The sequence below is a fragment of the Plenodomus lingam genome (genome assembly GCF_022343315.1).
Source record: "Plenodomus lingam strain CAN1 chromosome Unknown contig_23, whole genome shotgun sequence".
In the NCBI taxonomy this organism is placed as follows: domain Eukaryota; kingdom Fungi; phylum Ascomycota; class Dothideomycetes; order Pleosporales; family Leptosphaeriaceae; genus Plenodomus; species Plenodomus lingam.
This window is the reverse complement of record NW_027093940.1, coordinates 174,788-185,850: the sequence shown is the minus strand read 5'-3', so window position 1 is coordinate 185,850 and position 11,063 is coordinate 174,788. Positions and strand designations below refer to the sequence as shown.

At 52.8% G+C, this 11,063-nt stretch overlaps 5 protein-coding genes across 5 annotated transcripts; all 5 read left to right on the top strand.

Annotated features, from left to right (window-relative positions):
* Nucleotides 1-61: 61 nt before the first annotated feature.
* Nucleotides 62-430, top strand: IAQ61_005766 (uncharacterized protein; the record flags this gene model as incomplete). The annotated part of the gene is made up of 1 exon (XM_066096927.1): nt 62-430. One exon carries the CDS (start codon nt 62-64, stop codon nt 428-430), a length of 369 nt encoding a protein of 122 aa, XP_065952919.1.
* A 173-nt stretch (nt 431-603) lies between these two features.
* Nucleotides 604-1,008, top strand: IAQ61_005765 (uncharacterized protein; the record flags this gene model as incomplete). The annotated part of the gene is made up of 1 exon (XM_066096926.1): nt 604-1,008. The coding sequence occupies one exon, from the start codon at nt 604-606 to the stop codon at nt 1,006-1,008; it is 405 nt and encodes a 134-aa protein (XP_065952918.1).
* A 1,037-nt stretch (nt 1,009-2,045) lies between these two features.
* On the top strand, nt 2,046-5,713 carry IAQ61_005764 (uncharacterized protein). The gene is made up of 3 exons (XM_066096925.1): nt 2,046-2,624; nt 2,689-3,921; nt 3,976-5,713. Exons 1-3 carry the CDS (start codon nt 2,260-2,262, stop codon nt 4,184-4,186), a joined length of 1,809 nt encoding a protein of 602 aa, XP_065952917.1. The 5' UTR covers nt 2,046-2,259; the 3' UTR covers nt 4,187-5,713.
* Nucleotides 5,714-6,427: 714 nt separating this feature from the next.
* On the top strand, nt 6,428-7,399 carry IAQ61_005763 (uncharacterized protein; the record flags this gene model as incomplete). Its single annotated transcript, XM_003836199.1, has 1 exon — nt 6,428-7,399. The coding sequence occupies one exon, from the start codon at nt 6,428-6,430 to the stop codon at nt 7,397-7,399; it is 972 nt and encodes a 323-aa protein (XP_003836247.1).
* Nucleotides 7,400-9,211: 1,812 nt separating this feature from the next.
* IAQ61_005762 (uncharacterized protein) lies at nt 9,212-10,288 on the top strand (the record flags this gene model as incomplete). The annotated part of the gene is made up of 1 exon (XM_003836200.2): nt 9,212-10,288. One exon carries the CDS (start codon nt 9,212-9,214, stop codon nt 10,286-10,288), a length of 1,077 nt encoding a protein of 358 aa, XP_003836248.2.
* Nucleotides 10,289-11,063: the final 775 nt, after the last annotated feature.

The following is an 11,063-nucleotide window of genomic DNA, read 5'->3' as shown; positions in this document are numbered from 1 at the left end:
CTGTAAGACGGCAGCGCCGAAGTTGCAGACGGCGAATTGCGTGCCGTCGGCAGAGCACACAATGGCGCCATCGGGTGAGCACGCGGTACCGGTGCTGTTTCCAGCCGGAGCGGGGACCTTGGGAGTGGGAGGCGTAGGCTTGGGGGCGGGCGCAGGGGTAGCGGACGGGGTGGGGGCGCTGCCGCCTTGGGTGGTTGGGGGTGAGGCCACGGGGGCGGTGACGATGACGATGGTGCGGAAGGTGGAGGTTTGGGCGATGGAGGAGGGCGCGGATGGGGCTTGGGAAACGGGTGGTGCGGCGGAGGGAGCAGTTGGAGGTGCGACTGGAGATGCCGCTGGCGGAGCTGGAGCACCGCTACTACCGTCACCGCCAGAAGCCTGGTTTGCGCAGAGGGGCTTGAAGGCCGAGCTACCACCTTTGGTCACATAATTGCCTGGGTTTGCAAAGGTGTAGTCAAAGCCCTCCGGGGTCTTGCCACAGGATCCAGGAGCGTTGATGTTGGCAACAGCCATATCAGGAAGCGCATCGAACTCTTTCGTATCTGATGCACCGCCAGAGACCGTAACCGGGCCGCAAGCCATGTACATTTCTCGATTTCCAATATGGTTAAACCACGTCCACGCCATTGTCAATTCGCCATTAGGCAACTCCTTAGGAACCTCGAATGGGAAGGTAGTGTCGGAGTCAGAGCCAGCCTCTGGGAGATTGCCAGGGAACGAGTTTACACAGCCGCCCTCGAAGGAATGAATGACCTTCCATTTGGAGGCCTTGGTGGGTTCCTTGTCAGTCGTGACGCTGACCTGACAGCTACCGCCGCCGTGGGTTGCGGTGCCGACAAATGCCAGCTTTTGGGTGGAGCCGACGGGCCATTCATTCATAGAATTGACGGTGTAAGGAATGCCTTTGCAGGGGAAGTCGGCGCCATTCTCTGCGAGAGGGTTTTTGGTTTGTTCGCCAAAAGGAATGGGCTCCTTCATGATCATGTGTCCAGTCGTATGCGGTGGTGACATCGCGAGCATGGCCACAGCTGAGAGAAGGGTTGATTTAGAGAAAAACATTTTCAGGCCGGCTGAAGGGAAGATGTCTGTAATGGTATCGAGAGTTGCGAGTGAGAGAGTGTGTGGCTAAGCAGGTCGTTTGAACCAAGGCTTTGGATCGAGTCGAAAGTGCGTGTGTTTGATTTAGCTTGTGCTTTGAGCTTGTGTTTTTGAGATTCTCGTGCAAGAAGGAAAAAGTATAATATAGTGAAGGGAAGGGATACAATAGCCATTGTTAAAATTGTACAGTGGCTTCACAGTGAGACAGTGTGCATGATCATGGGTGACGCTAGTGAGGTGAATGGGGAAAGTGAGTGATTGGTGGATAGCACTTGTGAGAGGCTCCAGGATCCGCCATGGTTCCTCGTCGGCAACGTTCACCAACCGTAGCCGCTGGCGATGATGCGCGCGCTAGCAGTGACGCTGTACCCTGCAAACGTTTCTAAGGATAATCTACATGGCACTAGAATTGTGATGTAGCCTGCGAAACATTATAATTAGAGGAATATATGTCCTGAGAATGAGGGCAAGGAACATGAAGTGACAGTGAATGAAAGTTGGACAAAAACCTTGATGACAGCAACAATGAAGAGTTAGCAGATTATGGAAGTGAAGAAATTGATGGGAAGTCTTTAAAGTCATGAAAGTGTTTGCAGAGCATCTAATTGTCACCGGTATAGTTCTTGAGAACATGTTGATGGTGGATCTCACTTGAAGAGGTCAGTGGTTCCATTGCGCTAGGCTGTATGGATCAGTAACAGACTGCTTGTAACAGGAGTGATACAGGCAGTCGCTAGAGGCTGATAGCCTTTTACTCGTCCCATTGAAATGACGTTGGAGTTTGTGTAATGGTCAAGGCGTTTGCGGGTGGTGCGAGAATCAAAAGATGAGGGGACGTTGAGGAGGCGTGAGCGACAGTCAGCCTAGTCCGAATGCTGGCTAGTCTCTTCTTGGCGGAATTTAGCTGCATCTGCAACCGCGAACCCATCTCGTCAGTCGCAAGGGACGCGCAGTAACATTTGCGACTCATGCCGTTCTACTGCGCGAGTGGTGACGCCAACATCCATTCACCGTCCGAAGTTTCTTAGACACGCCGCTGGAAACCTGACACTGAATCCCCTCCTTATTGCTGGACATCTCTGCGACGCGTCTCGAAGTTCGCGACCACCACTGTCGAGCATCCCCAACTTTTCGCACACCAGCCGTCGCGTCCAAACAGCCATGTTTACCAGTACGGGGAAAACGGCGCCGCCGCAGGCGTTCATGTCCAGCTATGCACCGCGACTGCGATCCCATGGGAATTCTCTTATGTCGCCCATCGTCCCGGCTTCAAATACATTGCCTGCGCCGCGTGTGACGAAGCGTGGAACTGCCGTCATGAGCTATGCAGAAGATGCCTACGATGATGACGACTTTGAAGACAGTGATCGGCCGCGGCGCGCCACCGGCCTGCGCAGCATCCAACGAGAGGACCCCTCAAACATGGATAAGGCGGCGCAGATAGCAGCGTTGGGCGAAGAATTGGTGGCCCCCATCGACATACAAGGCATATGGCGAGACTGGATGGGCAGGCCCAAGCGGACCCTGTATGTGCTCTGGTCGTTGATGGAAATATGGGTTGGATCTCGGTCATGACTAACAAGCAGGCAGCACAGAAAAGCAGGTCCAAACACAGTCAGTCCTCCCTGTGACTTTGATTCCTATACGGATAGACATGGACATCCAATCCTTCCGGCCAGAAGCCCCACTTCCCACGCCCTCAAATGCACGAGAATTCGGCATCAACGAAGCCTTACCTGCGTACAAACAACCAGATGTGACACCAGCCTACAGGCTAAAGGATACATTTCTCTGGAATCTCCACGAAGCTTTGACAACGCCAGATCAGTTTGCGAAGCAGTTTGTGGACGAACTTGACCTCCCCATCGACCGAAAACCCCATTTAATCCTAAATATTGCCAATCAAATTCGCCAACAACTAGAGGAATATGCTGGTGTTGCACTGCATCCCCTCTTCCACTCGACCGCGGCCCCGGCTGTTCAAGGAACAACTGCGAAACCCGTACTTGCTGCCTTGTCTCGCGCTGGCACTTCGACACCGATGCCTTCTGCGACTAATGGCGCATTGACTCCTGTCACGAACGGTGGAACGCATGCTGAGGGTGCGCAAACACCAAACGGCGCAACGAAGGGTGCAACCAATGGCGCCGCGAATGGCATACCGAACGGTATCAGTGCTACCGCTGCTGCATTACCCTCTGAAGAGCTACATAACCCAGATGATACATACCGTTGCATCGTCACGCTAAATATTAACCTCATGAATCGACTGTATACGGATAAATTCGAATGGTCCTTGTTACATCCTCCAGGCTTTGCTGAAATGTTCGCCAAGACAACATGCGCTGATATCGGCCTATCCGGAGAATGGGTTGCAGCGATGACTCACGCCATTTACGAGGCAGTCTTGAGACTAAAAAAAGAAGCTTGCGAAAATGGCGGTCTGGTTGGTGATGGAGAAATTGACAACGATGCCGTGGAACCAGCGATCGGCGCGGGTTGGCGATACGATCAGGAGCACTTGTGTGACGAATGGGAACCCAAAGTCGAGATTTTGTCACCAGAGGAAATTGAGAAGCGCGAGGGTGATCGTGAGAGACAGATTCGAAGGCTTCGCCGGGAAACAGCGCGCTTTTCTTCGACTACAAACATGACGGGTACACCAGCAAACGAGTTTTTCAACAATGTTGAGCAGCAAGAAAATATGGGCCGTGGTGAACGCAGCAAGAAAAAGAGGAGATTTAGGAGTTTGAGTCCTGTCGGGCGAAGCACCCCTGGAGCCGGATCTGGCTACGGTGGGCAGGACGGAGGGCTGCAAGAAGGGTATGTTTCAAAATTGCACAAAAGTAACCAAACTCTTGCTAACGAGCTCGACAGCGAACGGCAAACATGGCGGTGTGCACACTGCTATGTCTGGGGCACTGCTGTTTGGGCCGTCCGAGACGGCCCTCGGGGTCCAAGAACTTTGTGCCACAATTGTGGTTACCTCTATGAGCGAGACAAGAAGCTTCCGCCATGGTCAGAGAATCTATTCTATCACGAGCGACCGTCGCACGAAATTCGGCAACCCTATCAGGCACGCGGATAGCTTCCGCGAGTGCGGTGACTGCCTTTCGGTGGCGATGTTCGAAGACGCAGCCCGACTAGCCGTTAAAGCTACCCTTGCGACTGGCGGAATGTACGGACGACACGCTTTTAGGGGGCCCAGGATTTGTTGCAACATTTACCAGCATGGCGTTTCGGGTGCAGCTTGCATATTGGCTATCGTCAGGCTGTTGGAACTCCTGTTTCCGATTTCAACCCACTGGAGGAGACGATTCCTGGGTGACTCAGACAGCCGCTGTGCTCTCAATGAACATGATCTTGCTCATCGTGAGACCTGGCCAGCAAATTGCCAGCGATACGCAAGACAGTTCGACAACACTAATCCCACGGCGTCATGTAAACCAATAATCGAAATAGAAACACATTCTCGACATTATGGGTGGTTTGCCGCTAGCGCCAGCTTTCTCATTGTTCATCGGCTTCTCCTGTGAGAACTCTGAGCTCGAGCCTTCTCGGAGCCACTCCACTCTCGATCTCATACTCTATTATGATTCTTTCTGGTTCCGCTCTGGCTACGAATACCTGAAAGGGTAAGTGAGATGCATGGGTCGGAGGACAGCGACAAGCGGTCGCAAATCATCGCAGCGACTATTCTGTAGGCAAGGAGATAGCCGTTGGTGTAAAAGGCGCCTGTAGGATTGGAGCAGAAGAAAGCCCAACACAATTACTGCTATTCAATCTTATCAACAGAATATAGGGTGTTGTGGCTCAAAACATCATATGAGCCCTCCTCACATCGGCACGTACACTGCGATCTGCAGTGGACGCCTTTGCTATTGTTCTCTTGCATTGTGAGCTCGAAAAGAAAGCGTGTAATCAACCAATGCAACGGATCTGACACCCTTGTACTCGAGATTGTGTAACCCCGGCGGCACAATTTCAAAAGCGCTCCTGATGGCTCTCAGTGGGAAGCTTGGCCATAGAGGAGAGATTGGATGCCGAATACGAATGCCGGACTGCTATTGTTGCTGCAACCGCTTCCTATTGTAGACCGTGTACAGGGCTGCATGATGCAACTCCGAGGCGCGCGTGAATGTAAGCACATCGCTATCCAGCCTGGTTTTACTCACTCATTGGTGGTTCCTAGCCAACTTTCATTGATGCACGTCTCACGCCCTTCGGGTACAATGCAAATGAGAAACAGGTAGCTGTTGCTGCTCCACTTTGTGCAACGAGCAGGATCCTACAGCCTAGCCTGCCTGGCGGTTGCCGTGCTGTTCACGAATGTGCAGTGTATTGGTTGATATGACTTTCGTATTGTAGAAGCCAAGTAGGCGTCCATGTTTCCCATGCCCTATTGTTCAGAACAACAGTGATAGGCATCATCAGGACATCCTACCAACGATCTCCTGGCGGCGACACGCAAAGACGAACCACTATTACGAACTAAATCGGACACTGCTATTGTAAGTGTCCGGCTCGCGTCATTGGCCATCAGCCAATGTGATGGCCTGCGATTGGTCTGTGCTGTGGTACCGTACTACCCTATGTGGCTTAGCGCGCGTTATTGAGTTACGAAAGACACAATACAAAGTTGGTTGCCTTCGTCGGAGAAGCACGCGCTGTGCAGTTCTGTGTGTCGGATGCATGTGCGTGAATGCATGACTGGATCATTTTGCTGACGCTTGCTATTGTGTGCGTGTTTCAGTCACGGTGTCAATAGCGGGATGCAGGAAGGATGGGGAAGGTTTGCAAGCAGGTACCTACCTATATAGAGCTGTGCGGTTGCTCCGAGGGAGGGTTGACAGCAAGCCTGTGTTGTTACTCTTTTGGTACTTTTTTGGTACTTTTTTGGTACTTTTCTTGGGCTGAGGACAACATTACAACTTGTATAACGTTGCCTATCATTAAGAGTGTTCAAGGGATATACATCCTTGTGGGTTTCGCATCTTGGTCCACGGCATACTTTTGCATTGCTAATTTTTGTAAGAAGCGTGATTGTCTCCTCTTCCGACCACCGGTATTCGTCAAGTCGGCCGTTCCCGCTAGATTATAGATTTGTTTGAAGACGAAATATCGGGATCCAAATCTCCTGCTACTTCTCGTGGTTGTGTAATATCTGCCGGGAGAGACTTCATCCATATCAGCTTGCACCACAACTCGCCTGATCTCCACCCAACCCATCACCCCAACATCACGCCACAAACTATCACCACCGTCACGATACCCCACAACACCAAAGCCAGCCGGCAGACCTCAGCCCTAGGAAGTCGCATATAGTACCATGGATCCATTCCGAAATACCGCCTTGCAAAGTGCAAAATTACAATCACTGCTTTCATCGTCGGGAGCCACAAACGACAGATCAGACGAGCAGACTTCACAATCCGATATGCCAGCACCACCAGCTTACCACATGGTCGTTGAACCCAACGCACCCACACCCAACCACCACAATCCATATGACCACGAAGAGGGAGAGGAAGACAAAGAAGGCGATGAGGATACACCAGAAGTTACCATCAATGCCGCAACACAGGTTCGAGGCCATGGGAACATAATATCCATTGCGCAAATGGATAGCGTGCGCATCGCAAACCTCGTCTCCACCATTCTCAACGGAGAACCAACCGTACTCCCACCATCGCCTCTGCAGAAACTAGCAGATGTCGCCGCAGCCGCATGCCCACAGCCCACTCCTGCTGCATCGACAACCACACCCTCATCCCCACCACCATCCACATCCACTACACCACCCCGTCAACAGTCCTCACAAGTACATCTCAATCCCAGGACCCACTCGCTCCGCAAGATCAACATCACAGTCAACTGCGGCGCAACCATCATTGGCGACCGCAACATCGTCGGCCCTGGCCTGGGCGACATTGCCCGCCAAATGCAAGTCGCGCAGCGCAACCAAGTGCTGCAGGCTCAACAGCTCGCCGCCCAGCAAGCAGCCCAGCAAGGGGGAGGAGGAGGCGCAACCCTGAAGATGCCATTTCCAGGCGCGGCTTTTGGGCTAGGAAGTGGGCTGGGAGGTGGGTGCTTTGGAAGCCTTCGGGCACGCGAAGGGTTCAACCAGGCGCAGGCTCAGGCGGCCATGGCGCAACATCATGGGATGATGCATGACGCTCAGGTACATACGCCGCCGATGAGTCGGAGTGCGAGCGAGAAGAGTGATGAGGTTGGTGGGGGGAAGAGGAAGAGGGATGGGGATGAAGGGGTAGGGGAGGTGCGTGTGAAGAAGGTGTGTTGAAGGTTGGGATTTTTTTTCTGCATCGGGTGTGACTGTCTTTTTGTTCATTTCGCGGGTGTATGCATATTACGACTTTGGAGGTTGTTTTTTTGGAGGGTTGGGAGGGCGACTGAGATACCCTGGTCTGATGGCTAATTGGTGATTTGTTAGCATTGGAGATGAAAGTACTATAGGAGTCAATCACAGATACTACGAGGCAAAGACAATGTATTGATGAGCACACAAAAAGGTCCAAATGGAAAGAAAGTGGAGCCGAGGTAGCAGTCCAATTTCGAGATGATATGTGATGAAGATACAAAATGAATGACCCTATCAAAGAAAATCAGAAATACCTAAGAGCAATTGCAGAGAGATCAAACATCCAACCTTGAAAGGGAGAGAAGAGGCCAGACCCTGCCAAGGCTTGTCCGTCATCTCGTCAAGACACAGCGTGTCACCTCGAAACCGATTAAAAGGGGCATTTTTTTTTGTTGAACGGATGTCAGCACACGACTGGCCCTCCATCAGAGAAGCAGGCCAACCAACAGCAGCACATGTTATCCCATAAACGGCGTGACCGTCCAGTACGACTGGCCCATGTCGTACAGGTACCCTGTGGAACGCGTTCTGACCGTGTACCTAACACACATGTATATACCGTGTAGGTATATACACAGCACAGTAGAGTATGCCTGCCATGGTAGAATGAATCGAGGACTGCTGCTCGTGTCTCAGATCGGGAGGGTCGGTGTTACGATCCCCTTTCCCCGAAGAACGAGCTGCTCGATGGGTAATACATACAACAGTACGTACCTACATAGCCTCAAAGTCGCAAAGGTGGCCTTTTGGGATTGGCACCGTGCGTCGTCGGCAGAAGATTGCCAGGTGGGCTGGCCATTGGGCTCGGCTGGGTTGGCCTCCAGCTCCCAGCTCCCATGAATATATTCATTTGGGACTGCACTGCTGGAGCTGCTCGGTGCACACTGCGAAACAGCAGAGGAGAGGGCCGTTGAAGGAGATGAATTGGCCCGACAAGGCGTTGGGAAATAAGGCCGTCCGCAGTTCGCGGCACTCGCTCTACAGTCTCTCTACACAGTAAGCTCATATCAAATCATATTGTCATCTCCTTGTCTACATAGCATGACGCAGAAAGTGAACCCCTAGAACGCGACTTCCCTCGTAAATCCCCCCTCCCGCCCCCCTCTCCCCGTTAGCGCCACTAGCGGCACACCGAACGGGAAAGCACCTTGCACTCAACACCACCTGCCCTTTACTACCTACTCTCACCTTTGTGTGTTCTCTCACTTTCACTCTCACTCTCTATTCACCTCCATCCCCTCTCATTGACTTCCGATTCTTGCTTGACTTTTTCTCTCTACACTTTTACAAGAAGTCGCCAACTCCCAAGGGCCCTGCAGCACGCCTCAATCGGAGGTTCGGAAATCGGAGGTGCTACATCCCGAAGTGGATTCAACACCATTACCTGGCCTCTTCTTGCGACGCCATCCATCATACCAATAATTCGAGAGTACTGCGCAACGCGTGCGATCGCGTCGCATTACTGGAATAGAATCAGCTTTCCTAATCATTCGGGTCCCTCACCTGTTCCCTCCTTGCTTCATCGGATCTCACCTCCGTTGGGAGCTCCCTCGCTGGAACTGACTACCTGCCCGACTCGACGACGCACCGCCAAATTTCATCTCCCTCGAACTCGCCCAATCCACACCCCTCAGCTCACCGCAACGCCTGGTGATTGAAGTCGAGTCCCTTCTCACGATCAGAGCTGCTATACCCATCCACACAGTCCAAGCATTGCTACCACACACCTGAAACATGCAGACCTGGCAAAGCTGGGCCATCTTCCTGGCCATCGCCGGTGCCGCATACTGGTACTACAACCAAAATAGCCATGCTGGCGAACGGGGACGATCAGCCACTCGCACACCAATTGGCGGCGCCTTGAAGGACTCTGTGCAATGGAGCGATTCTGACAACAAGAAGCCCAAAGCAGTTCAGAAGCAGGCCAAGGCCAAGGCTCCCCGAAAGTCTGTCAAGTCGGCTGTCCAGGAGGTGGGCAACAAAGTCGAGGCAGCGCTTGCCACAGCCTCGCCTACGTCTGATGCAGACGATGATTCATCCCGGGCCGCTTCACCTGTCGCCCCCTCCAACAAGATGCCTAGCGGAAAGGACGCGTCCGACATGTTGGACTCACAGCGTGCCGCTCCTGCGGTCTTGAACCTCAAACCTGCCGACAAGCCCGCTCGCTCGGCCAAGCCTCAGGTCAAGAAGACGGAGAGCACCCAGGAGACCAAGAAGCAGCGCCAGAACAGGAAGAAGGTGGAGGAGGCCAAGGCTGCGCGTGAAGAGGAAGAAAAGGAACGACAGGCTCTCCTGGAGAAGCAGCGTCGCACCGCTCGTGAAGCTCGTGGCGAAGCCGCCAAGAACGGACTTCAGCAGGCCAAGGCTCCTGCATCGAACGCGTGGACCACGGTCCCCAGCCGCGGCGCTGTCCAGCCTCCGGCGTCGGCTCCTACTGGCCAGCTCCTCGACACCTTCGAGGCTGCATCTACTGGCAGCACGAGCGATGCGCCCACCAACGGAACAGCGCAGAGCGCTGCCTCTTTCAACGGTCTGCCCTCTGAGGAAGAGCAGTTGAGGCTTGCCATGGAGGACTCTGCTTGGACTACAGTCCCCAAGGGCGGCAAGAAGGTTCGCAAGACGGTGAACGAGGAACTCATGGAGGAGAGCAACAACAACATCGCTGCCGAGCAGGCTGCGCAGCCCGTCAAGGCTGTCCGGCCTACCCCAGCTTTGAAGCCGGAGAACCAGAAAGCCAGCTCCCGCTACCAGATCCTCTCGGAGGACTTTGCTCCTTCCCACCCCCAAGATTCTGACTGGCCGGTAGTATAATGGCAGCTCCGCTGATGAAGCGTTAGAATTGAAGCCGCCTTGCATGGTAGCCAAAGGTAGGCTTGGAAACGTTGCGATGTGGTCTTTTGTGGCAGGAGTGGTTCTGGCCAGGCGACTCCAGGCGCTGGAGTCATGGCCTATTTAGCGTTCCTTCTGTATACTTGTTATATTGCCATCACCTATTTCGCAGCAGATCAGCCAGCGACAGTAAGATGTAAATTTGGGCTATGAGCCTGCATTTCCGGGAAAGGACAGGCCCATGGGTTCGGCTTTCTCTTGCTCATCCAAGGCGTTGGAGTGGCCAGATCGCGTCAGTGGATCGACGCGGTTATGTTTTCAATTACTCTTCCTGTCTTTTTGCACTTTTATTCCAAAGCAGAACTGAAAAGTTATTTCGCCAATGTCTCCAGAATGCAAGCACTTGGATGTGAGAGAGTGTCGGCGGATGGCCAGGTTTGCTTATTGATAGTAAAATAACAAAGACCCAACAATCAAAGTGCCATTGCTTCCTCGTAATGATTGGACAAACCGCCTTGAGATGCGCTTATTCTCTTTTCCGGTGGGACCAAACACTAAATACAACAAAGTCCGGACTAGTCCATGAGACAATACACAGTTGGCGAGAGTAAGGGAGATGTGGCTTTATCGATGGGTGAGCTCGAGCACTAGAGGCGTTGATCAGTAGACAAAGTTCGGTTTATGGCTGCCTAGGTATTCTGTCTACATCTATATATATTATACCATCACATGGCACATGATGAAAGTGCGCTCTAGT

Bases quoted from the DNA above. Each gene is read 5' to 3' on its own strand.
- IAQ61_005764 (XM_066096925.1), top strand. From the start codon at position 2,260: ATGTTTACCAGTACGGGGAAAACGGCGCCGCCGCAGGCGTTCATGTCC. The intron at 2,625-2,688 runs GTATGTGCTCTG...ACAAGCAGGCAG, and splicing joins GGCAGGCCCAAGCGGACCCT to CACAGAAAAGCAGGTCCAAA. The intron at 3,922-3,975 runs GTATGTTTCAAA...CGAGCTCGACAG, and splicing joins GACGGAGGGCTGCAAGAAGG to CGAACGGCAAACATGGCGGT.